Source organism: Oenanthe melanoleuca, chromosome 10 (assembly GCF_029582105.1).
Source record: "Oenanthe melanoleuca isolate GR-GAL-2019-014 chromosome 10, OMel1.0, whole genome shotgun sequence".
In the NCBI taxonomy this organism is placed as follows: domain Eukaryota; kingdom Metazoa; phylum Chordata; class Aves; order Passeriformes; family Muscicapidae; genus Oenanthe; species Oenanthe melanoleuca.
In genome coordinates this window covers 18946083-18972531 of record NC_079344.1, presented here as the reverse complement: position 1 = coordinate 18972531, position 26449 = coordinate 18946083, and the positions used below count along the sequence as shown (strand labels likewise).

The 26449-nt window shown below is 39.6% G+C and overlaps 2 protein-coding genes across 2 annotated transcripts; one reads left to right on the top strand and one right to left on the bottom strand.

Moving 5' to 3' along the window:
* The first annotated feature begins 991 nt into the window (after nt 1-991).
* Nucleotides 992-17814, top strand: CHRNA5 (cholinergic receptor nicotinic alpha 5 subunit). The gene is made up of 6 exons (XM_056500017.1): nt 992-1175; nt 9780-9931; nt 10211-10255; nt 11491-11600; nt 12540-13371; nt 15332-17814. Exons 1-6 carry the CDS (start codon nt 1070-1072, stop codon nt 15491-15493), a joined length of 1407 nt encoding a protein of 468 aa, XP_056355992.1. The 5' UTR covers nt 992-1069; the 3' UTR covers nt 15494-17814.
* CHRNA3 (cholinergic receptor nicotinic alpha 3 subunit) lies at nt 17428-26449 on the bottom strand. Its single transcript, XM_056500016.1, has 6 exons — nt 26025-26449; nt 23915-24054; nt 23803-23847; nt 22543-22652; nt 20428-21439; nt 17428-19000 (listed from the first exon to the last, which is right to left on the bottom strand). The coding sequence occupies exons 1-6, from the start codon at nt 26077-26079 to the stop codon at nt 18872-18874; spliced, it is 1491 nt and encodes a 496-aa protein (XP_056355991.1). The 5' UTR covers nt 26080-26449; the 3' UTR covers nt 17428-18871.

The following is a 26449-nucleotide window of genomic DNA, read 5'->3' as shown; positions in this document are numbered from 1 at the left end:
TCTGTTTAGGTAGTGCTCATTTTAGAAAGTTATAAAGTTGCTCAAATTATTTGAGTTAAATAAGGACCATTTTCCTGAATAATCCAGTATCCAGAACTTTTCATGTAAAAGCTGATTAACACTGTAAAGTCATTTAGCCCTTCTTTCAAAGTCTCCTCTCTCTATAAAATATTAAACACTGTCATAGATGTAAAAAATGCATTAGTGCCAGATGCTTCTATTTTTTGTGGCAATGTGTACACTGTACATTTCCATTAGGATGATTTAGGAAAAAATCACTGATTAAATTTCACAGTTTGTGTGTTGAAAGCTGTCTTTTGTAACAGATTTTATTTATCTGATAAAGAAAAGAGTGGTGTTTTGTATTTATTATATATGTTGCATATCTATAATATACCTAAAGATGTGCAAATATCCCAAGTCTTTAGCTTCCATCAGTTCACCTATTTTAGATTAAAAGTTCCAAATTATTCCGAGTTAGAAACTTTAAAAAAATCGTACTGATGTAGAAACTTAAACACCTACCGAGTGTTTCAAATGCAATGGAAATCAGAAGTTGTTTTTTCCCCCAGCAGTCATTTACATGTGCACCCTCCCAAAAGTACGGCGCAGCAGCAGGCGTTGCCCGACTGGATATGCCGGAGTGACCGAGCGCTGCAGCCGCGTGGGACAGGAACCCGGCCCGTCGGGCGCACCCTGCCCGGCCTCGCCGGGAGCGGCTCCCGGGCCCGGGACACCCACGGGGGCCGAGCCTGCGGCTGGGCGCTGCCGCCTCCTCCCCGCGGCGCTGCCGGGAGCCCCTTGGGCGGCACCTGCTCCTGCTCCGCGGTGGGCACCGGGCCCCGAGCTTCCCGCCCCCGGTCCCCTGACGGCCCCGCGCTGCCCGAGCTTCCCGCCCCTCTCCCCTCACATCCCCGCGCTGCCCGAGCTTCCCGCCCTCTCCCCTCACGGCCCCCGCGGGGCGGGGCCAGCTTCACCCGGCTCCCCCGGCTCCCCCTGCTCCCGGCTCCTGCCGCTGCCGTACGCCGCTGCCGCGGGGCTCGCAGGCAGCGGGGGCCGTGCCCCAGCCATGGTCGCGAGCAGAGAGCGGCTGCGCTGCGGCCGCCCCCCGTCCCTGCTCCTCCTCACCTGGCTCTGCGCGCCCCTGCTCGGCCGGCCCGCAGCCTCACACGCGGGTAAGGCGGTTCGGGGCAGCCGCGGGGATGAGGGTCGGCGGGGCCGCTGGGTAGAAGAGCGAAGGGTGAGAGGCGCTCCGTGAGGAGCCGGGGGAGGGCAGGGCTCGGCCGCCGAGGATGGAGCGGTGGTGCCGCGGGCAGCGGGAGCGGTTCGCGAAGGGAGGTGAGGCGGGGTGCTGCGGGGAGAGGAGAGCGCTGCCGGCCATAGGCTCCCTAAGCCCACCGGCTTCGTCCTCAGCACCAGCAACTTTTTCCTGGACGAGGTGAAGGTAAGGCTGGTGCCGGGTCCTGTGGTGGCTCCTGAGGGAGCATCGCAGGGCTTTGAGGAAAGAGCGGGACCTCCGGAGGCCGCTGTCAGACAGGCTCACCAGGGCTGCCGCCTCACACAGGAGGGGGAAAATGTCTTTGCTAAATTACAGCTTTTTAGGTGCATTATCATCTTGACTGCCTCACATTTCATTGCATTACATACACTTCCAAATGTGTGTGTATATACAACGCTTTAGAGATCTCAGCTGCCGGCAGCTTTCAGTTTTTGCTCACTTTTTGAGAGGAGGTACAGTCGTAGGTTTGTGGTGCGTGCGCTGCATCTGCACCTGCTACAGAGGTAAACTTGCAGAATATATTTTAATAACTGTAATTTCGCGTATGGGTGTGACTGCACATGAAAACAGCCCTCTTAAGAATTTATAACAGATCTCTCTTTAGTTTGATCATGCGTTATTTGCTTCAAAAGAGGCAGTCTGATAATTAAATCAGGATTTGACTTTCTCAGTTGAAGGATGTAAAATAGCATGTTAAGCTGGAGTATTTATAGAATTACACGAAGATTAAAGGAGCAAAATCACTGCTCTTCCACAGATTTATTTGGAAATGGTTGTTTCAAAACGTCGCACTTACATAATTTGTAAGTACATTGCCAAGAGTTTTGCAGAATGTCTTGAAACCGTAACTGCAATAATTACAGGCAGAAAGGTCAAATTTATCTTTCATTAATTTTCTTTTTTTATATTAACTGAAAATTGGAAAAGTGGTTGTAAATATGGTTTATGGAAAGTTTATTGTATTGACATCTATGTTTTAATTCAGCCTACAAATTATCAGTCTATTATTGCTGAATGTGATTTAAAAGATTATTCTTCATCTCAGTATTTGGAAAAGTAGTGTTTTTCATGTTTTCGTGACAGAAGATGAAATATCACAGTGTTACATTGCATGATTTATATGACTGCATGGAATTACCTGCATCAGGGTAAGCCAAGTTTTGCCTTTTTGGCACAAGCCAAAAGCAGTGTGACTTTACTGAGAGCTGATCATATATAGTGAGGCTAAAGTTTTCTTTTCACAGCTTGTTTTTTCTAAAATAAAATGAAATTTGCTATAAGAGTGCTTGTAAATTAATTTGGTGTTTCATTCAGTTAATAGTAGCTAGTATTTTATCTTGGGTAACTCTGAATTGTCAGGAGAAAATACTTGCTGATTTTAAACACAGTCAGAGTATAAGTTTTCCACCCAAGCTTTCCTTTCAGTTTAATGGATCAAATCCTTCTCCCTACCCAACAGAAAGCTGCAAACCTTCCTGCTTGTACTTTCTTATGGTTTTTCTCTTGAGATATTTTATACTTTCTTTAGAGATCCTTAAGGGGATAAATGTGAGCATTGATTCGTGGAGAAATGTCTGTGTTGATTTGTAGAAGAAAGTACTTGCACAGTTCCTACTTTTTAGAATGATAGAGCCTGGGGTTTATGTGATATTATAAGTTTTGAAATCTCCTACTGTTTGTCTGGTTTTGAGCAATGTAGTTGATTTCTGTGAGCTGTAGGGTTCTGTGCTCCAGTGTATCCAAGCCTGGAATGGTGCTGGGTGGACAAAATGCTCCTGAGGCAGAAGGTAAGGCCAGAGCCCAATGTCTGCAGCACCCGGGGCTGCACTGGCAGCTTGTGAGAAGCCCTGGCCTGTTTCTTATTTCCATAAGGTTTTTTTAGGTACATTTCAGATTTCTGTTTAATTCCATGACACATAGCCTCTAAATTTATATATGGTTCTACCTATCAGATTTACATACTTGTGCTCCTTGTGCAATCTGCACTTCCATTCACCTGTTTTCTTCTCTTTACATTTTTTCCACTTGTCACCATCTCTTCACAATTTTTTTATTGATGTTAATACAAGGACTAACTAAGAATCACAGCCCCTTGTTGCAATCTTAAAATCAAAGATATGTGGAAAAGAGAAAACTTATGCAGCCTGTGTAACAAATTATTTGAATGGCTCTATTAAAGCTATCCATAGATGCTCAGAAAGGAAGGAGTTGTGGCCCAATTAGCTCTTAATTTAAAAAGTGCCAGTTCACATCTATTTCTTGGTTAGTTTACAAACCCCATGGCAGTCTCTTATGGCTACTAACCAAATTTGTATTCACAAATATGTACCATAATTATGCCTTGTTGCTCAGCTGTTAGGGGATAGTTTCATTCTCCTTTACAGCTATCAAGTTATAACTTTACCATTTTAAATTTGAGTTGGATGTAAGAAACACCTTCCCTGTTTTCTGTGGGCAGCTCTTGTACTTTTGTGTGTATTGGTAAGTGCTAAGCACTATTGCAGTTCAAAATTCCTCACAGTTTCATGCCCAATTTATGTTATTTCATTTTGCTACTGGTTGATGTGCTAGGTAAGAGAGAAGGCACAAATCCTCCCAGTAACTTTAAAGACACCTTTTCCGTGCTCGTAGGTGTGGTGGCGGGGTTTACCTTTGTTTTCTAAACAGAGGAGGAAAAGAGAGTTCTGGACAGTTCAGAATGTAATAACTGGTTTTTCTGACTCTATTCAGTAAATGGAATAGTGTTAGTATTGCTGCTTTGACTTACAGACACCCTAGTTAAGATGATTGTGATCTTTCTAAATGCTTGCTGTTAATTAAAGGCTTGACTGTGATTGGATTCTGGGCAATTGCTAATGCATAGAGGAAAAGTAGGCCAAAAAATTAAAGACTACGCAGGAAGTATGACTCATGATCCTTTTCAAAGGGTCAGAGGAATCTCTATAAAAATAAAACTACAATTTAATACATTAACTGTCTTTTCTACCTAATGAAATAATGATGGGAGATCATCTTAATAAATCTAGAGTATTGAAGGCAGATGTACTGCATATGTTCATTCACCTTCCAGATTTGTAAGGAAGTTCTTAGTTGTAGTATGTAGCAGTTAGATTTGTGGATAACAGTTTGTGTTATAACAGCCCAGAGTTAAAGAATATAATGTTAACTGCAAAGTATGGATATTTTGCAATGTTTATTGTCCTTAGTAGTGGGGTTTTTTTTTTGTTTTTTTATAATGGTGTATGATTATAAACAGGGATTAGTAATAACACCTTAACATTACACTTCTAAAAAGTGACCCTTTCCCCATGGGCCTCCTTTGAAACTGCACCCTGTAGTGAGATGAAGAAAACCTGAAATCATTAACACTCAGCTCTGTCAATTAGAAAATGCTTTGAGTTGCTCTGTTTAATTTAGGAAATGCTTTGAACTGTTTAATGTGTAAGGACCAGTGTTACACCTGCACTGCCAGTCTGGCTCTTAGACTTTATCTAAGGAAGTGCAGAGGAATACATAGTTCCAAGAAAGCTTGTTGTTGAGATTGGTGGCATCTCTTTGAGTCTGAGATCACTCACCGCACAGTATTTGGTGGTCTTAGACTTCATGTTTTTCCAGCTTGAGCACCGAAGGAAGAGTCAGAAGTAATTTTCTGAGGTTTCCAAGGTTGTTTCTTTTTTCTTATCTAAGGAATTCTTTCTCTGACCAACAGAGGTCTGTCCAGCAGGTCAGTTGGAGGCATACTGCCTGCCCTCTGAGCAGGTCTTATCTTTTGTACTATAAATTACACAAATTATGTTTACAATTACTTTCCAATACGTGACTCTTACATTGCACTGTCCAGCTTTCTCCCAAACCAATCCAAAAGTGCCATCCTAACCCAAAAGATGTATGCCACGAAGAAGAGGAAAGAAAGACATACCATGCCCAAATTCTGCCATCTTAGCTCTGGACCTCTTATTATAAACAATTTTATAAATTCACTTTTCTACCTTCTAACAATCTAATTTATGCTCTACTTAGTTTTTGTGACTTGTAATTCTTCCCGTAATGATGGTAATATTTCCCAGGGATTGAAATCAAACCCACAGGGGTCTTGGGCACTGTGCCAAGGCCTCTGACCCCCCTGCCTGGGTCTCAAGGCGTCCAGGGAAGCCAGGGGAATATCCTGGATTCCCACAGCTTGTTATTTGGAGAAACATGGACTGTGATGTTCTCCTATTTTTTGAAAACAAAGATTTATGAAAATGTATCTGGGGTCAAGCCTGTAACACTAAGCATTTCACTGGTAATTCTTATAAGAGGAATAATGTTGCTAAATCATATTAAGATGGAGGAAATTTAATTCCATAATGGTACGGTGTTATTCTTTTGTAGAACCCATCTTTTGTTTCTTATCTACAACATTTTAAAAGTTAGCCATTGGCAGCCCATGCAGAATTTTGACTTGAGAATGTTAAGGAGATAAATAGACATGTACATGTTTCCTCATGCTATTCATGCATCTGAGCCCCATGCAATGTTTCATCCTATTTTCTAACTAGTTCTTCCAAAGTTCTTTAATAAAAAAATTTGTTACACACTTACTAAGCAAATGGTAGAACTGAATTTTTAAATACAATGTTTTCAAGGTCAAGTGTTTCATTAGAATTTTTACTTAGCCTTTTGTCAGAAGTGTTCTCCGGCTACTTCAGAGTTTAAAAAAATCTTTGCTTTGTGCATAAGCATTTGCCTCCTTTGTGCAGAATTAAAATTTAGGCCATCCATCATCATAATGTGATTTAGGTGTGGTTTTTTTGGGGTTTTTTGCTGCTTAATATGGACTCGTACTGAGTCTAAACCCAGCACACTGAGTGGCAGTGAGAAGAGTTTAAGGTACAAATAATAAAATAAACATCGCCATTGGGAGTTACCACTGAACAGTGCAGAGAGCTACCTTTGGTTAAAACTGCAGAGCTTACCTGGCGTCAATAAAAATGAAGACACAAATACAGTCAAGCTCAGAACTGCCCTTCAAAGGCTGCAGATCCTCTAAGTATTTTTTAGTACACTGGGTAGTGGCAGGGGGGAGTGTTGCCATAATCTCTTGCCATCTGATTTAGTATGAGATTGTACTCAGAGCTGTTTGTTTGTTAATCTTGCTAGTCACAGGTTTTAACCTCTTTCTGATTTTCTCCAGCCAGCACAGCTACTCTGCTGCCTTAAGCCACTAAAACTGTTTTACCTGTTTTCTTCTCTTTGCATTTTTTCCACTTGTTACCTGCTCTTCACAATTTTTTTTATTGATGTTAATACAAGGAGTAACTAAGAATCACAGCCCCTTGTTGCAATCTTAAAATCATAGAAATGTGGAAAAGAGATAGAAAACATGTGCAGTCTGTGTAGCAAATTATTTGGATGGCTCTATTAACTTAAATGTACAAGGTAGTGATGATTACTTGCTTTGTTTTTGCCAAGTCTTAATATACTGTTACTATTCCCAGCCTCCTCATGGAGCTCTCCTTTGTTGAAGATGTGTTTTCTATACCAGTTTACCCCAGTGTATTAATAAACAGAATAAACTAGAATTACTGAAAAGTGTGGATACATGTGTGATCAGAAAAAAAAAAAATAAATAATTGAACTATATTGTTAGTAAATAACAGTCACTGTAATAGATTAGTGAGTATACTATAGGTCTGAGTATGAAATGTTTGAAAAATAATCTGTAAGTATATAAAAGCACAGCAGAGGAAATGTGCTTTAAGAGAAGCCTGATGTGGAAACAGCATATACCCTGAAGATGCTGAATCTTTGCATAGGAGGTCATCTTACAGGAACACAGGAATGGTGAAAGTGCAATTTTGCCTCTGCATTGCTTCAAGGTCAATTAATGGAGAGATAATATCCAGCTGCATTGTCAGTCTTAAATTATACGAAAAATTCAGTTGAGGGCTGTAACTGGAGGAGGGAAATGTAATTAATGCTAATATAAAAATCAAGTATTTATGAAATATTAGGCTGAAATATACACAAAGCCATTCATAATTCAGGAAATAGGGATATATAAATAGAGAAATTAAGTTGTGTCTTCAGGAAGCATTCTTTTGGATGTCTGTAAAACGTAGGGCTTGGCAAATCTGTGTATAGTTACAAACAAGAAAAAATCCTTGTCTAATGAGGATATACTGGAGCTGTTAAATATGTTTTTGGCACTTGTAGATTTACAAGATAACTTGACATGTGCAGCATTCTGTTGCTGGATCCTTTTTGGCAGCAATTCTTATGTGATGGGAATTTTCCTGTATCCAGCTGAGCTCTCCCAGCAGTACAGTATAAGTGGCCCCTCTGCACACCCCACAAATCCCCAGTCTTGAAATGGAGATGTGTCAAATTGTAGAACACGTATAAATAACGAATCTCAAAGAACAGTAGGTTTGTGAGCAAATGAAATGCACTCTAGACAGAAAGATCTGTATTTTGAAACAGAGTGTGACCTGTCTTACACCCCAAATGTTGATTTGGCCCACAGCAAGAACCACTCAGCAGTATGTTGATGTAGGGTAAGACTTGAAGGAAAAAGGGGGTCCTGCTGCTCCCACTTTGCTGATCCTATTTCTTAAGCTACGTTCTGCTTTTGCTGCTACTGTGGCACTTCAGAGAAAACTAGTGAGTGTGTAAAATAGTAATAATAGTAATATTAATAGCAATAATAATAATAGTAATAATAATAGTAATAATAATAGTAATAATAATAACAACAACAACAACAACAACAATAATAATAATAATAATAATAATAATAATAATAATAATAATAATAATAATAATAATAATTCTACTGTACTGGCCCACACCTGCAGTGCCAGAGGCAGGGAGCTGCCTTGATGGGCTCTGCAGTGCTTTGGGTATTTGTCCAAAGGACCTGTTCATGAAGCCTGTTGCCATAAAGCAGGGATCCACTCATGAATGGAAAGGAACTTAAACCTTAGGCTGCCCGTGTTAATTGTCTAGGCTGCAGTCATGTGGGCCTGGTTTAGTTCCATTCTAGTTAATGGCTTAAGTGGTGTCAGCCAAGCCTCTGCCACAAATGCCAAGTCATGTCAGCTCTGAGGCAGCTTTGCAAGTTTTGTGGGAATGAGAACTGGTCCCCTGTATAGGTGTGACACTGACACACTGGGTCATCCCAGGCGATTCTAAAATCCTAGTCCTCTTCAGTACCTGTGGATCGGTGATTTACTGCATGTTGGTGGTAATGAACTTCAACTAGATGTTCTTTATGCTGCCTTTAATTGATACTTTCTTTCCTTTAGCTTCTTTTATGAGAATGATTAAACACCACCAATGTTTTTTCTGCTTGTGTCATTTCTAGCTGATCTACTTCTGTTATGTTGACTAAATTCACATCCTCTCCAAACAAAGTAATGTTAATCTTTTAAATCTTTGCTTGTATGGATGACTGTGTGTGGTTTTAATCTGTTTATGACATTCTCTGGTGATTTTCTGCTTCTGATATATCTTTTTTTAGATGGGTGCCGTTAGTGAGCACATGATTTCTAGAGAGGTCATGCCACAGATTTATGTAATAGCATAATATTTTAAGTCTGCATTAAAAAGAAATGATGATGAGCTCCTTTCTTTTGTTTATGCTGTCGCTTAAAATGATGATAATAGTTGCTAGATCTTTTTTTGGCAGTAGTTCCCTTTCAAATTTCGTTGATAAGTAGTAAAAATCTTTGTCTAGAACATATGACGGTTTTTTCTGGTGGTCATCCCATCTTGTGTCTGGGAATTGGAGACTCTTCCATGCAAGGTGATATGTGTAGTTTGTGCTTCTCAGGCAGCAGCCATCTTCAGGACTTTAACACCTCCTTTGAAAGCTGTTATTGCTCAAGTTGTTTAGCTATACACAGATCTTCCCTTTTTCCCTCCCCTCTCTCTCCGTCTTCCCCAAAACATACCCCTTGAGAGCTATGAAAAAGAACTAGAAAGGTACATTCCAGTCAGTGAAACATTAGAATGGGTAGAGTTGACTGCTAAATAGTTTGGCAGATGCATCTAAGACACAAAGCAGTGTGAGAAAAAGTGCTCCACAAGTGCAGCAAAATTTGTACATGATAAATGTGCGCAAACATTAGAAGAAATTCATTAAACATGGAGAGACTGAAGTTTCAAACTGGATTGCAAGTTATGCGGTATATACAGTTCGACAGAACTTCAGTCCCATATAGATCAGCTGTCAGTTTTTGAGGAGTTCCATAGTTGTGTGGCAGTGGGTAAATGATATAAGAGCTTTTTGCCTACTGAGATTAGGTTAATGTTCTTGAGTCATCAATTTTAAAAGCGTGATAATGGTATGAGGATGCTAATAAAACCAAGTGACTTTATAAAATTCTAGAGAGAAGGGGCTGAGATGAGAAATGGAACTCAGCATAAAAAAATGCTGTAACTGTTTGGACACAAGAATGCAGATGAACACTGCTCATTTGAATAAATATTAATATTTTTATTCTTTTTAATATAGCTGTATCTGAGCCTTCTTTTATTGCTAAAAGTGAAGATCGTTTGTTTAAGCATTTATTTGAAGACTATCAAAGATGGGTTCGTCCAGTGGAACGCCTGAATGACACAATAAAAATCAAGTTTGGCCTTGCAATCTCTCAGCTGGTAGATGTGGTATGTTTAGTAATTCTTTTTTCCATTAACTTTAAAAGGCGCATAATTTTGTATGAAATAATTATGCCTGTTAAACACAATAGGTGAAACATCTTAAATTATTTTCTGTGTAATAAAAATGGCCTGTAGATGGCTATTTAATGTTTTCATATAAACATACATAGTGATTGGAATGCGTTCAACAGTGTGTTTTGTATTTTTAGTTACAGACCTCTCTGAACTAAAGCAGCTATTTCCTATAGGTAGATAATTTTTTGTGATATGTGCTTTGTTTTACAGGATGAGAAAAATCAGTTGATGACAACAAATGTATGGTTGAAACAGGTATGTGTAAAATATTGATGAAGAATTCTGAAGCTTCATAACTGCAAATCAAAATTTGGGAGAAATTTTTCTAGTTAATTGTATATTCAAAAAAACTTAGTTCTTGCATGAAAGTTTATTTCACATAGTATTTTTACAGAATTGTGATAAACCTCTTAAAAATAACAACAAGGTAAATAAAAATTCACCAAATTAAAAGAAATCTGATATAGCATTTCATGGCCATTTAATATACCAAGGTGTATATATCCAACTATAAATTGCTGCTTCAGTACAAAAGTTTTCATTCAAAAGCTTTATTAAGGAAAGCATGGTTGGTGTATTCTTCTGTATAATAGTTTTGAGGCCTTTTTCCTGTGGGATATTTGAAATTACTGGATGTATATTGCTGAAGAATTCCAGTTTCAAACTTAAATACTCTTGCTAGAAGAAAATACCTTTTTCTATAGAGATTATTTGGGTTTGGGCAGGAAAAAGCCTCAAGCTTTGTAATTGTAAGAGTCCAGTGCTAAACTTAATTGCCACTATTTACTTGTATAATGCTGCTCACAAGTCATTCTTGATTTAACTGAGAAGTATCTTTGCAGGTGCTGGGTGTATTTACTAGCTTATGGAATTATTTTTGTTAAGGCTAATTCCTTTCTGTTTGTTTATTTGATTTTTTTTTCTTTTTGCTTCCCATTGCCTTCTTTTCAGTAACTGTAATTTTAGGCCAAGTTTTTATTTTTAGGAAAACTTTGAGACTAGTCAGCAAATACAAGATGGCCATGTGGGTTGATGATTCTTTGTGCCCTCTTTAATAATTTCTGCATATCTTCTTGAAGTTGAACCAGATTTGAGAGTTGGAGCATGATGGGTTTTTTTGTGTAATGAAAATATCTAAATTGCTTCTGATTAGCTTCCAGTCATTGGTATTCATCCAGAACAAGCTTTCTTAAAATTTAATTTATACAATTAAATTACATTATAATAGCTCTTACTTATAAATACATGCTCTGAAAAAGGAACCTCATATCTTAAGTTCTGTACAGAAACAGTATCAAATAGCTCTTATAACAGAAAACAAATGCTGAGTGAGGTAACTATGTGCCTGTTCAGCAAATTCATTGTTTTATGCAAATTTTAGAAACCAGTTTGATTGCTGTTAATTGCCTTGTTATCTGTTTTCATCTGGTATCACCTTGCTAAAATCCAAGTCCCAATAATAATGATTTTTACATCTCACATATCCACAGGAATGGATAGATGTAAAACTAAGGTGGAATCCTGAAGACTATGCTGGAATAACATCTATCCGTGTCCCATCCGATTCTATTTGGATTCCAGATATTGTGCTGTATGACAAGTAAGATTTGAATAATTTAATACAAAATGCATTTGCTCTATAACTTCACTGACCAAACTGCTTCTAGGAGGCTCATGGGACAGACATAATGTTTACATTGAGTGGGCTAAGAACCTGTGGAAGAACTTGCCTCTGAATGCAAATGGACTTTGTTGCCATGTTAAATGCTCAAATGTTTTGCTTCACTTCTGAATGGGATTTCTAGCCCCTTTGAAAAGGTTATTTGCATTTTGTTGCGCAAATGTTTTTATTAATTGGAAAAAAATATCCTGCACAAAGCTGGGTATAAATAGTGTAGAGTGATGGGAGGGAAGCAACTGATTTATGCTGTTGTAGGTCATATTCAGCATAGAATTAAAGTCAGATACATTTAACTGTAAGGAGGGGTTGGATTGGTTTTGGTTTTTTCCTTTGGAAAATTAACAAACCTCAGGAACAATAACTTTTGAATTAGCCCTTCTGCACAGCTCAGATGCACATACAATGTGCTTTTACATTTCCTGACTCGTTGAGTCAGGATAAAAGGTTGTTGCAGTAAATTTAAGTTTGCACACAGGTATTATTTTACCTGTTTCCTGACTCTTTTTCTCCAATAATTATGATTTGGCCAAATTTAAAAGTACTTGCTCTGTCTTACTAATGGAAACACGAGAGCTGGGTCATGCTGTTGAAGATCAGGATTTTACAATCCTTTCATAAATTGTTGGAACCATAGAAAGTTGCATGGATCTTTTCAGGACTTGAAAATATTCTTCAGTCTTCCAAAGCTGTTTACCTGTGTGAGATTCAGATTTGAAGGAAGAAAGTTGGCTATGGAGACAATACAAAATTTTGGCTATCAAGAGATAGACAGCTGGAATGACAATAACAGAGCATATCTTCTTTAAATACAGCCCCACACCCCACTATAATTCCCTGCATTTCTCTCTCTTCCTTCAGTGCAGATGGACGTTTTGAGGGAACATCTACAAAAACGGTGGTCAAATATGATGGCACCATTGCTTGGACTCCACCAGCAAACTACAAAAGCTCTTGTACTATTGATGTAACATTCTTCCCCTTTGACCTTCAAAATTGCTCAATGAAATTTGGTTCCTGGACTTACGATGGCTCACAGGTTGATCTAATTCTTGAAGATTATGACGTTGACAAAAGAGATTTTTTTGATAATGGAGAATGGGAAATAGTGACTGCAACAGGGAGCAAAGGAAACAGGACTGATGGATGCTGCTGGTATCCTTTTGTTACATATTCCTTTATAATTAGACGTTTGCCACTTTTTTACACTTTGTTTCTCATTATTCCTTGTATTGGGCTTTCATTTCTAACTGTCCTTGTCTTCTATCTTCCTTCAAATGAAGGTGAAAAAATTTCACTCTGCACTTCAGTACTTGTATCTTTGACTGTTTTTCTCCTCGTTATTGAAGAAATCATTCCATCATCCTCTAAAGTTATCCCGCTCATAGGAGAGTACTTAGTGTTCACAATGATATTTGTGACCTTGTCCATCGTGATCACTGTCTTTGCTATCAATATCCACCACCGCTCCTCGTCCACGCACAATGCCATGGCTCCCTGGGTCCGCAAGATATTCCTGCACAAGCTGCCCAAGCTGCTCTGCATGAGGAGCCATGTCGACAGGTACTTTGCTCAGAAGGAGGAGACAGCAAATATGAACGGGTCAGAGTCATCCAGGAACACCTTGGAAGCAGCTCTGGACTCCATCCGCTACATCACAAGACATGTCATGAAGGAGAATGAGGTTCGCGAGGTGGGTGTGTTAGTCCTGCTGCACTGCTTTTATGCATGTGGGAGTTAGCAAGATTGAAAAAATTACAAGTGCAGTAATATGTAATATGTGTATAAATAGTGTAATATACAGTTGCATATTACAGATGTGCTGCAGAGCTGTGTAGTTGTTTCCACTGGAAAAAATGTGCAAATATGGTACAATACTGAGAATATTCACCTGATACAGTGCAGTATTTGGAGTCTTTAAAAGTCTTTTGCTTTCTTCTAGAAGATCTTGTCATTAGTTATACATTGTCTGTGACAAGAGCATGCGTAACTGTTCCCTACAGCACTGCTGAGATGACAGGAGAAGCAGCTCTTTTTTCACTTTAATGTTGTACTTGAAGGCTATCTTGAAAAATGCATTTGCTTTACATTTCTGATTAAATACTGCCAAAATTTATCTTGCAGCTTTCAATTCCAAATAGAAACAGTTTCAGTGCTCTAACTTGAGTTAGTTTAAATACAGGCTATAGCCATATGTTGATCATTTTGTGCTCAGATGGAATATGGACTCAGTGACTTCCTAAGGGTTCTCTTCCACCCTAGGTTACTTGTCCCTAGGATTTAGCAAAAGATGTCAGAGGATTTTTTTCAGTCTGTGCATTTGCACTCTTGAGTTATCCTTAATGAACATTTACAACATTTGTGTAAGAGCATTAGAAATCTGTGTTCTTTACATGCTTTTTAAGCTAGCACCATTGCATCAGAGGCTGAAATGCAGTTTCCAGTCTAGCGCAGAAGTTTGTAGAAATACAGAAGTTTGTTGTGTACTGTTTCTGATGGCAAAGCCTGAGCCTCTTTCAGTCTATGTGGGAATTGCTGTCTTCAGAAGGCTCTGGTTGCTGAGAGTGTTCTCCCATACAAGACTAGGAGTGATGTGCCTCCTCTAATGTGCCTTCTCAGGATTTGATTCTGACATTGTCACAAGGGACACGGCCTAGATTTGTAATAACTGTATCTGCTGTACTGTTAAAGCAGCATCTAATACCCCTGCATTGTATGAACAACAGAATCAAGAATCCTTTGCTATTAAATATATCATTTCTTGTAAATTGAGGGTTGACTTGAGTGACAAGTAGTAAGCATTTTGTTTTTCAAGTGTAATGTTGTTACTATAAACCTTGGAAATTAATATACAGCTGACTGGGGATTCACTTGTTTTATTATTACTGGGCTCCAGAGAAAGCAAGCTTTAATTGCAAAAGTTGGTATTAACACTAGACAGCTAGTGCTGTTGTAGCCTTACATCTTAGGAAGCATTAGGCTTGGGAAATGTGGAGAGCTCCAGTTCAAATCCAAGACAATTGTTTGGCAAGGTTTTAATTTGCTTGCACAATTATATCTGCAGTACTTGCAAAACTGTGTATAGATGGGAATAATTTTATCGAAAAGGAAAGTAGTCTTGAAACTACTGGGAGTATTCTCCCCAGTGTGCAATTCTGTGCAGCTTTCAGCGATTGTAACACAGCAGCTGCTCTGTACTAATGATTTAAAAAAAAAAAAATTATTATTACAATTTGAGAGGTTTTGTTTTGGTTTTCTTGTTAGTTTTTTGTTGCGGTTTGCTGTTTTTGGTTGGTTGGAGTTTTTTTACAACTTTTGCTTCCAACTCCTGCTTGGGAATTCCACGTTTTGATGTCATGTGCCATGAATCCTGCAGTATGTTAGAAAATGGCAAGCCAGTCTCATCTCTAGAGATGAGGATGTTTGGGGTTAATTTCTGCATCAAAATCTACATTGCTTATCAATCTTCACAGAGGGAAGCTTGCTTCTGTTCTAACTCACAGTATAATTAAAAAATGTTGTTCAAGAGGGTTATCATATGGACGTGGTTGAAAAAAGCATACTGTGAAATAACTAAGAATTGCAGGATTTGGTGCTGTGTTTTTACCTGCACTTGCACACACTGACCAACTCTTGTGCTCTTTGTGTCTTAGGTTGTTGAAGACTGGAAATACATTGCTCAGGTGCTTGATCGAATGTTCCTATGGGCTTTTCTTCTGGTTTCAATAATTGGATCACTTGTGTTATTTATTCCTGTAATTCATAAATGGGCAAGTATAATAGTACCTTCCCATATAGGCAGTACAAATGCATAAAATATTTTTGGAGCAATGTCCTAGTGATCTGGCTCTAAGTTTTGCAGTAGCTCTGTTTCCATGCATGTTCTTTGTAGGCATGTTTCTGATAGAGAGAAAAAGAATTCCTAAACTAGAAAATTAGGTTTTTCTTAAAGCATGGCATTCCCAGGACACAAAGAAGTCAATTTGCTTATTGCCAGTCTACTGAGCTACTGCTAAGCCAGGTCAGAATTAAAAGAACCTGCTGAAGCCATGGCATGTATGATTTATCAAAAAAGCATACACTGACACCTACTGTGATACAGAAGGATTTCAATTTTTTAATGATGATCACTGTAGTCGAATTATTAAATTACTGTATAAATTGTTATACTGAATATTAAATATTTGCAGTTACACAGTAGAGTTGCTTATTTCAATTTAGTATACAAAGGAGAATTTTTATCAGTTCTCTTCAGTGTGTTGTAGAAGTCTGAAATTTTGCCAGAATAATTTAAAATAATAATAAAAATACAAGTTAAACTTCCTGTGTATGTAATATACAAGTAAGAACAGCAATTTGGCCATGTTTGTCCTTTATAAATTTTCGGTGGAATTTGCCGCTAAATTTTCAAGCTTTTTAATTATATGATACCAACATGAGCATTTAATAAGCCTTAAAATGCCTAAAGCATGTGTGCAGATTGATGTCTCCATCAGCTTTGGAAAGGAAGGCAAAGTTCCCAAATTGCATAAGTATTCTAAGAGGCTGGAACATTCAGATTTCTTTTCTCTTGATAAAGAATTTGATACAGTATGCAAGTTTGCAGACATGTTCAATATTTCCTGTCTTTGGGTGCTTCTCAGAATTAAGATTTTAAGCACAGGCAGAAGGAACTTGTGGCGCGTCTTTCTGAAGGAAATGGGTTATAGATTATTTTGCTGTGGAACCAAATGGAGATGATCAAAGATTTTCATATTTGTTAAACTGAATTTAAGAGAGCTACCTTGGATTAGTTCTTTCACTTATAAAATCACATATAACTCTCAGTAGCAAGGACTCAAAGTTTTTGATATTTCCTTTTTCCTAAGAGCACTGAAATCAAACTTGCCATTTTTCAGTTATTCCATTAAGATATATTTTTACATCGATTCCAATGCCACCTTTCTTCCTTTCTTAGTAGCTATTTCTGGAAAAGACTGTAAAAAGTTGGGTGTTTTCCTACACTAAAGTTTTTTCAGTTTTGTTCTTAATATAATTACATCCTGTAGGCCTAATACAGGAGTGCCAGGCTAGAGAAAATCTTAGGAAGTTTTTGTTTGCTTAAATTACTACATGAATAATAACATGTTTAGGTGACAATTTTTACTGTAAACCATGATATCTTCAATGGTTTTATGTTTTTATAGTGATTATAAATTTGAACAACAGATACATATTTCTCCCACACCCCCTTCCAGATCTCCTTTAGAATAGCCCTGCACTGATCATAATAGTGATTGCTTATGTCATAACTTATATATAATTGAATCATTTATTTCAAAGTGCTTTAATCTGCAGGATATTCATGGCTTTGCATAGCTTTTAAAGCCTCACAGGTAAGGAAATTATGTCAGGCAGGCCTCTTTTTAAATTTTTTTTTTTAACAGCAGTTGGGTAGTCACTCTTCTTCAGTTAGACAATTGCATCTGACATTGGATATCCATGTTTCCTCTATTCCCATCATAACTTTAAAGGTGAATTTGCAAAGATTATCTAATTTAATTAATTAATATAAGAGCTTTAACTTCTTAGTATTACTTGGGTTAAACAATGCATCAATGACTCTCTCTCTGTTCAAGTTGTAGAAGTACTTCAGATAGCTTGTTTCCTCTTCAAATACAACATTTCTTTTGAAAGTCTTTCACAGGTTTGAATTACTGAGATTTACCTGAAGAGAAAGCAGAGTACAACTGTAGATTAGATATATATATTTTTTTTTTTAACTTTCCATTTAATCTCTTTCCCCCTGTTAAATGGTGTCTCCAGGGTGCCCAGTTATATCATGATGGGCAGCACATTGCCCAGTGGAGTCACTCTCTTTACTACAGTAACTCACAGTTTTTGCAAATGCATGGATTTCTTTTAGTGACTTCTAGTCTGATCATGATAGATTCACATAACACTGCTGGACACTGGAATCGTTGGAGTCTTCTGCTTATCAGGTGTGTCTGAAACAAAAGAACGTTAATATACTCAGAAGCATGGACTTTTACTTCTGTAACTTATGCTGAATGTACTGAACTGTAGGTCATGCTACCTTATCTAGATTTCTGTCACTTGCTCAAAATAAATTAAAAAAAAGGCACAATTTTCAACAGTTTGATTCTCTTTATTTTCATAAATATTACATCACTTGGTACACTGTATTTCCACAAAGTTTTCAGTTTGGTACAGAGAGAACAGTTCATATTTTTACAAAATGGGATCAGATTACAGTGTTGTGTTGTATTATTTATTCATGCTCTTAAATGATCTGCAGTTACTGATTAAAGAAAAAGAGAAGATATATATGTCTAAGCAACAATTTAAGCACACTTTACAGGACTATTTTTGTCTACCTGCCTTCCCCTGGCATGAAACACTTCACTACAGCAGGATGCCTCTGTATCCGAACTATCCTGTCAGAGTCTTTTGATTCTTTGCATCACTTGCAGATCAGCTTGTTGCTTGTTTTACTTGTACACAATTCTAAACATCATCCGGTTTGAGTAGCTTTGTTTCTTGACATCCTTTACATACATTGTAGCCTGGGGACACACACAGTTTGCTTTATGACTGCTTTATTATCATCATCTCTTATTTACCTATTTGTTTTCCTTTCGTAATAAACCTCTCCTGAGTCCTTTCTTGCCTCTGTGTGGGTCAGTTTGTCCAGCAGGTGGCCATGTCTGCATTCCAGTGCTTTGGTACTTGTGCTTCCCACTTCCATCCTCAAGAGGGCATTCATGGAACTCACTAGGATCTCCTTCCAGAAGATCCTGTCGTGCTCTGAGGAGGCTAGGCACCAGACTATGAAACAAACCTAGCAGTCCAAAGCACTGAACCCATGCTGACTTTCTGAATATTCATGTAATTTTCCATTTCTTTATTAACCCCTTCTTAAATAATTCCTATAAAGTTTAACTGCCTCCATCTTCTCCAGTTATTGCAGGAAGTAGCTGTAAAGCATAGCTTGTATTACTCTGAGATTAGCTGTCATAAAGGTTCCAAATAATTTCTTTTTCCACATTTTGAACAAAGTTGCCTTGGTCAAGCAAAGTTGAAGCCAAGAGAGATCCTTGTTCTACTACACATGGAAGAGACATGAGGTGCTGGGAGGAGGGTGCAGAGTTAGTTGGCAGTTTTATTTGATTTCACAACATTTTATTTAATCTTTACATTTCATCTCCAGCCATCAGAGGTTGTAAAAACAATCCTGCTGTTCCTAGAATACATACCAGGATGAAAACCCATAGAAAAATACGATCAATGACCATGGCAACATATTTCCAATCATCCTGAATCTGAAAAGACAAAAAAGAATAGCAAATTGGCATGTTTATTAGGTGAATAAGTTGCATTAGCAATAATACCATTTCATATAAGAAACAGTTTTTTCTGTATGTAAATATCCTTATGAATACACAACTTAGATGTCTGTTTTCACTGACAGATGAATTCATCTTGAAGAAGCTTTATTTGAATATGCTCTTTGCAGCAATGCCAAAAGCTGCTGCTTCAAATCCAAAAGGTTGCTCACCAAGACACTGGACTTGAGGAGACACAACTTCTCTATTCCAAAAATAAAGCTTTGCATTCTTAGGTGAATGGGTTTTTCCAGAAAACATTACTGAAACAGACTGTTCCTACTGGTCTTTAGGTAGTATATAAAAAGCAAAGATTAATTGGTATATAATTATTTGTTATTTTACAATGTAGTACTGAAATTTGACTGTTTCCATGTATGATGTAAAATTCATCTCTGTACCTTTCATGTAAAAAGGAAACCAAGTTTCAAAAAATGCCTGATTTTTCTAATTTTCTTTTTTTTTTTACAGTGAATTTTATAGCAAGAGGGACAATGAACTATTCTGTATGTTATGTACTAATAGTAACTCAGTGATCATTTTAGTTACTGTTGAGATAATTCCAATATTTTCTTTTTCTTCAAGAATGATAAGAAATGAATAATGCATTTGTTGTTTTTGAAATTTGTTCTTTTTAGCTTAGAACTTGTTTGTTAAGGGAAACCCAAAGCATCCCGTATTTTCTGTACCAACTAAATCTAAGTAGAGTTCTGGTTTCAATATTAACAAAGTGAAGTTAGAATGAAGTGTCATGGTTTGGGGATATAAAAATTGTGATGGTGTGGCTACTGCTCATAGTATGTTTGAGGAACATGGTAGAAAAACACCTTTTCATTTTTTTTCTCCTTTCTTGTATTAAGATGCAGCTTTATGAAAGATGCTGGTCCCTGTCTTGCAGTAGTTGCCTCATTTAGCTCTAGCACTTCACTGTGCAGCAGCAACAGAATGAGCACCATCATCACTGTCAGGGACATTTGCTCTGACATTTCTGTTACTAATGGTAAGCTGTGGGAGGGAGAATGTAACTTTCTAAAGGCCATAGGGTCAGCAAATTACACTATTAAGATTATAACTTGGAAAATCCTAGCTTCAGCTCTCATGGGATGGGTGCTTTGGTATGTTCCCCAGCAGTGGTTACCTTAACGTGCCTCACTCAGTATGTGTATTGTCAATAAAGAGATCACTGTGCAGCAGAGCTGCTTGTCAATTATGCAAGTTCAAAATTGTACATATTTGTAATACAGCTTATGTAATTGCATAAAATAATGGTCTCTTTTATCGTTTGTTTGAAATCTTTTTCTTACCAAACACTCTAATGGCAAGAAGGTATCTACAGTTTGAGTAACAGTAAAATATGTTCTTACCTCTTTTGCTTCATTCTGCATTTTCATATTTTCTGCAATGTATTTCACACTTTCAATAGCATCCCTCATTTCTGGTGACAGAACTGAAAAGGAAAGCCTAGGATCTACAGATTCAGAGCTTGAACTTCTAGTGAGATTGCCACTGAAATCCGAGAACTTGGTGCGCTGACACTGACAGCAGCTGCATGCCATGTCTTGACAAACAAAGCCATCTTTGCAGCATTTGGTTTCAGAACCGTTGATGCAATTCAAGTTTGAAAACTCAGAAGTGAATAATGGTTTTGGCTTCTGATTGTTCTCCTCATCACTGGCAGGCCTTGTCATGAACATGATCCGAGGAAGTAAGTTCAAGAAAATGGTTCTCACCCACACGGGCATTGTGTGTGTCTTGGGTGTTCTGTAGTGCACATTGAGTACAAATACTGTGATGACAATTGATAGAGTCACAAAGATCATGGTGAAAAGGAGGTACTCCCCAATAAGGGGAATTACCAGGGAAGTGGAAGGTATAGTTTCTGTGATAACAAGAAGGAACACTGTTAAAGAGAGAAGCACTGATATGCAGAGTGTCACCTTCTCACCACAGTCTGAAGGCAAATAGAAAACTAATACAGTCAGAAAAGAAATCAGCAGACAGGGAATAATCATATTGATAGTGTAAAACAAAGGTAAACGCCTAATGTAAAGAGAATATGTGATGTCTGTATATATCTCTTCACAACAGTTGTATTTGATATCATGTTTATAACCAGGAGCTTTAATTATAGCCCATTCTCCACTCTCCCAGTAATCCTTCAGGTTCATTGTAGAGCCAATTAGAACTAAGTCAATTTTGGCTTTGTCGTAAGACCAGGAGCCAAACTTCATGGTGCAGTTCTGATTATCAAATGGGAAGTAGGTTACATCTATTTTACATGAACTTTTAAATATTGCTGGAGGTATCCATGTCACATCACCCGTGTATTTTAAAAGGGCCTTTGTCTTGTCATCAACCTGGAAATCCCCAACTGCACTGTAAAGCAAGTAAAAATAACAAAAATTAGAGTGATCTACTCCAGGTAAATTCATGCATTCAGATTTTATACATTAACTCTTTAATCTGTTTTGGGGAAGTCAGCAATTACTTGTTTACTTGGAGCTGAATTGCTCATGCAAGACTGAGTCAGTGACCATCATAAATTTGCATGGTTAAGCTGAAACAAACAGCTCTATAAACTCACCAGGGAGGAGTTAAAAGTAAATATTCTCCCTTACTAATAGCATGGTTCAGTGCAATCAATATTCAAGTTGGCAAATAGCAGATTGCAAATGGCAGTCCAAACTAGATGAGTTTTGTAAGCCCCTCCCAACTGAATTATTTAATTCTGTTTTATTCTAGATTGATCAAGCACATCAGAACTCAAGGGATGATAAGAATATTACTGATATTTCCACCTTTTCCGTGAACAGTGCAGGTAGTAACTATGGAAGGAGGGGTTAGGGTTGGGGTGTATCTTTGCATAAGGAATGTATTTGGTAAGAGGTTTTTTTAAGTCCCACTTTGCTAACGTATATGATCCAGCTGAGTATATGAAAAAGTAAAATTAAAGGGTAATTTGAAGTTTTAAGGCCTCAGTTAGAATAGGAGTGTCATCACTATTGATCCATATACCTGAGTTTTGGATCTGTGTAGCTGAGTCCATTTCATTGAGAATTGCTTTCTTACAGATCCATTTAGTTATGGTTTGGCTCTTTACAGTCTCAGAAATTGACATCTAAAGTAAACTTTATCTGTGGCTTTTATTTGTTGAAGGTGTCAAATTGTGAATTTGACTGCTGAAAGGCTAGAATTTGCATTTATTTCAGTTAAAGTTGTGACTCGCAGGGACTTGTGAAGGGGAAAAGCCAATTTCCCTTTGGCCTGATCACTTGCAGCTCCAGGTTAGAGCTGGCTCCAGCCCAGTGATGCTGACATCTGGCATGAAGGTGAGAACAGCAGTGGAGGATGCAGGACACAGGTGTGTTAAAGGCTGCTTTTCAGTGCATCCTGTGAACTTTCTGCTGCTGGTCTTTTAAGAACTGATAACATCACCCCTGTCTCCCTGAGTTAAGAAGTTAAATATGCAAGAGCCTTACTTGTTATATAAAACAATATCTGGCTTCCAGATCTGGCCAGATGGAACTCGGATGAATTCAGCACCTCCATAGTCTGCTGGATTCCACCGAAGCTTGTAATCATTCCAGATCTAATTATAGTAGAAATGAGTCTGTGTTAGGTTTGTGAAGAAACTGAAATTCAGTGGACTAGATCTGAACCCAGTGCTGTCATTTCACTTCCTGGGTTGATTTATTTTGGATACTACAGTGTTTAGATGTTTCTTTAGCAAACACATATGTATGGTGTTTGTTCCTATGCAGCTTGTAGGTGGGCCTAGCTATCTAGACCTTGTTGGTCATAGACATATATGACTTAAATATACGTGACTCTGTCCCGAGAATGCCTAGTCAGTAGCTGGAATGAGCTGGAAGAAGGAATAAGCCATTCTCTTTTCAGAGAATGTAAGATTGGAATAACTTTGATCTCAAATAAACAGGTATCAGTGGGACAGTGAAAGCAAGTTCCTAGAGGCTGAGGTGCAAGTGAGCATCAGTCGAGGGTCAGAGAGAGCTCCAGCATGTTATGGCTCAGGTAACATGGGCACTAGCGCTTGTTAAACCCAATTTTGAATATCGGGCTAAAGATGGGAGCTAAGTTGCTTACTAAGCTGACTGCAACAGTGAGTAACTGCATTTTTACAAAGCTTTTTTAACATAAAGTACACGTTTTTGGTTTGTGACTTTACCAGAACTAAGCAGCTGTGCGGGACTTCCGTGCCGCGGTGCTTCCCTTGCGTTGGTGTCTGCTAAGGCAGCGCGTTTGCAAAATCTTGTATTTAGCGTCTGCAGTAAGTGTAGCGGCCTTCGTCTGCTCCTGTCCCCTCCCTTCCCGTTCCCACCGCTCCGCTCCCGCTCTGTCCCTGCCTGCCGGGCTGTGCGGCGGCCGCTGGGGGGCGGCAGCGCCCCGGGGAAGGGCTCGGGCGGCTCCGCCGGCGCGGAGCGGGGCGGACGGGGCTGCTGTCCTGGGATGCTGTACGGGGATTCTGTCTAGAGATCCTGTCCGGGGATGCTGTCCAGAGATCCTGTCCTGGGATCCTGTCTAGAGCTGCTGTCCCGGGGTGCTGTCCAGGGATCCTGTCTAGGGCTGCTCTCCCCGCATGCCGTCCCGGGATGGTTCTGTGCCCCGAGGACCTGAGCCTGGATCCCGGTGCCCGCAGACGGCCCGGCTGCGCGGTCGGCTCTCCCCGCCCCGGAGGGAAGTGAGCCGGTGCGTCTGGGCTGTCACTGAGCGCTACTTACGTGCTTCAGCCACAAGTTGGTTTCCATTATCTGGTTGACTTCGTCCTGGAAAAGAGAGATGTGTCGGGAGAGGCGCTTGGCCTGGCGCGGTGTCCAGCGGGGCGGTACTCACCACCTTCACCAGCTGCGACATGGACACCTCGAACTGGACGATGACGGGGTCCGACACGTTCTTCACGGGGCGTACGAACTGGTTGTAGCTCTCGAAGAGGGCCGAGTAGAGCCGGTGCTCGGCCTCGGAACCGCCGCAGCCTGCGGAGGGCACGGGGTGAGCACAGGGTGGGCACAGGGCCGGCTCGATACTGCCCGGACAGTGCTGGGCACAGCCCCGATACTGCCCGGACAGCTCTGGGCACAGCCCCGGTACTGCCCGGACAGTGCTGGGCACAGCCCCGGTACTGCCCGGACAGCTCAGCATGAGCTCAGCAGAGCCCCAGCCCCCTCTTTGCAGGAGCCCTGCCAAGTGTGCCCTGGGGACATTCGCTTGGGCCGCCAGAGGGACAGCAGTGAAAGGTAATGCTACCACAGAGGCTTTCTAACACGCATCTGCCTGCAAATGAGTTAAAAAACAGTTTTAGGGGATTACTGAAGAACTAGGTGTGCAAAAGCCCTTTCACCTCACAGTCCCCCAGACCTGGCAAGGCTACAGGGCTGTGGAGCAGAGGAAAAGGAAAGTGTAGCCAACAGAGCAGGCCTCTGGTAAGGGGTCAGAACACCTGGCAATAGGAAGAGTCCCAGGAAATGAGAAGTCTGTTTTGTAGTCTGAGTCATGATGGCATGATTACAGTGAGGATAACAGCCTGCTTCTTAAAATATATATTTTTAAAAATAGGATTAAAATTTTATTAACTGCTATATTCAAACACTTTTCGGCACACTCAAAGAAATGTGCTAATTACCCCTCTGTTGTTCTAAATAGTTTTTTTTTAATAATAGATTCCTATTGTCCTTTTGCCACTCGTAAGTGCAGTTCATGGTACCATGTGGCCAATACAAAACCTTCAAACTGAAATTCTTAAACGACAAGGTCCTTCACCTGTTTCAGGATGAGGTGTGAGCCTGTGTTTTATACTGCCATTTTACTATCAAACTATCTAGGCAATAACCATCCTAACACTCTTAGAAGCCAGTGGCCTTTTATTTTTAGAGGGCTGTCTCTTAAACTCTTCTGGACAGCACATCCTCATGAATTCCAACTGAAACACCAGAAAAGGTCAGTTTTAATGGATAGCACTATGCAAATTTGGTAAAGGCACAAACTGAAGTCTGTTGAATATATTCTAGAGTTCCTTTGAAAAAGAAATATGGATGGATATGAAATATGAATATTTGTAAGGATATGTTTATTTTCTGCCAGTTGTTTTTTAGTAGAGAAAGGGACGAGGCAGAAGTGCAGGTGACAGACTACATAAAGCAGGTGTTACTGTCAAATCTGTGAGACCTCAACTCTCCCTAAGACAAGGGTTCCCTTCTTTGGTTTTGTTTGGTTGATTTTTACCCCTTGTGCCTTCTCTTGTTCACTTGGAGTGCAATTTTGTTTTCAGATTAGTGAAATCATTCACGCCAACTTCCTAACTAAAAAATGAATACTTTTTAACTGCTAGTCTTGCCCATAATATTTCTTGATATCTTCTATCTCTTAGATAGATTTCCTGGAGTAAATACATCCCAATCTTTTAGGTAAATAATTTTAAACCTGTATTTTAACAACTATTCTAGTCAATCCCAAGCTGCCAGCTTTTATACATGTCACTAGCATTCTAATTAAATTTAGCATCCACTGTTTCTAGAGAAGTGCATTAATGTGTTTTTTTTTTTTAATATTTTGTGCTTTCCATATCTGCAGAGAGAGGACGTGCTGTTTGCAGCACGTACTTAAAGATCTTTAACATTCTCGCTTCCTTGTCTTCTCTGCAATATATGAAACCTTTATGTGTGAGGTGTTTTTCCTTTCTGTTAAAATGGCTTTATATGGCCTGTTTGGCATCTTTAATCAGGACTACCTGATTAAAGATTTGCCAGGATAAACTTAACCACCCCCCCCCCCCAACCCTTGAACAACAAGCTACGTAGCAGAAAGAGCTGTACATTTTGTACATTTGCCCCTTAGGTTGGAGAGCGCTTCTGCATTTCTTAAAAATAATTTGCACCAAAACCATCTCCTGCTCCCCTTTCCAACCCTCCCTTCACCCTCAAAGAATAACAAATTAAGGATCACTCACCTTGACAGAGCAAGCAGACAGCAGCAGGTAGAAGGAGAGTGCTCAGGCTCTTCATAGTGTTATGGATGACTGCCTGTTGGCCAGGGGCTGTTGCTGAGCTTCGCTGCCAGGACTGTAGGAGCGCAGGGAGCGGAGAAGGCTCGGCTGCTGTCAGGACTGTAGGAGCGCAGGGAGCGGGGAAGGCTCGGCTGCTGTCAGGACTGTAGGAGCGCAGTGAGCGGGGAAGGCTCGGCTGCTGCGGTGCGTGAAACGCCTGCAAGTAGCAGCCGGCAGGACCCTGAGCGCGGCTCTGCGCACTCAGCTCCCATCAGCTCTGCTGTGCTGCCCCCTTTCCAGCTACCCGGGCTGTCAGAGCTTTGGAAACGGCAAATAAAGTGTAGCGAAAACAGATGTTGTTGTAGGCAAAGAGCAGTCTTCTGGCGCAG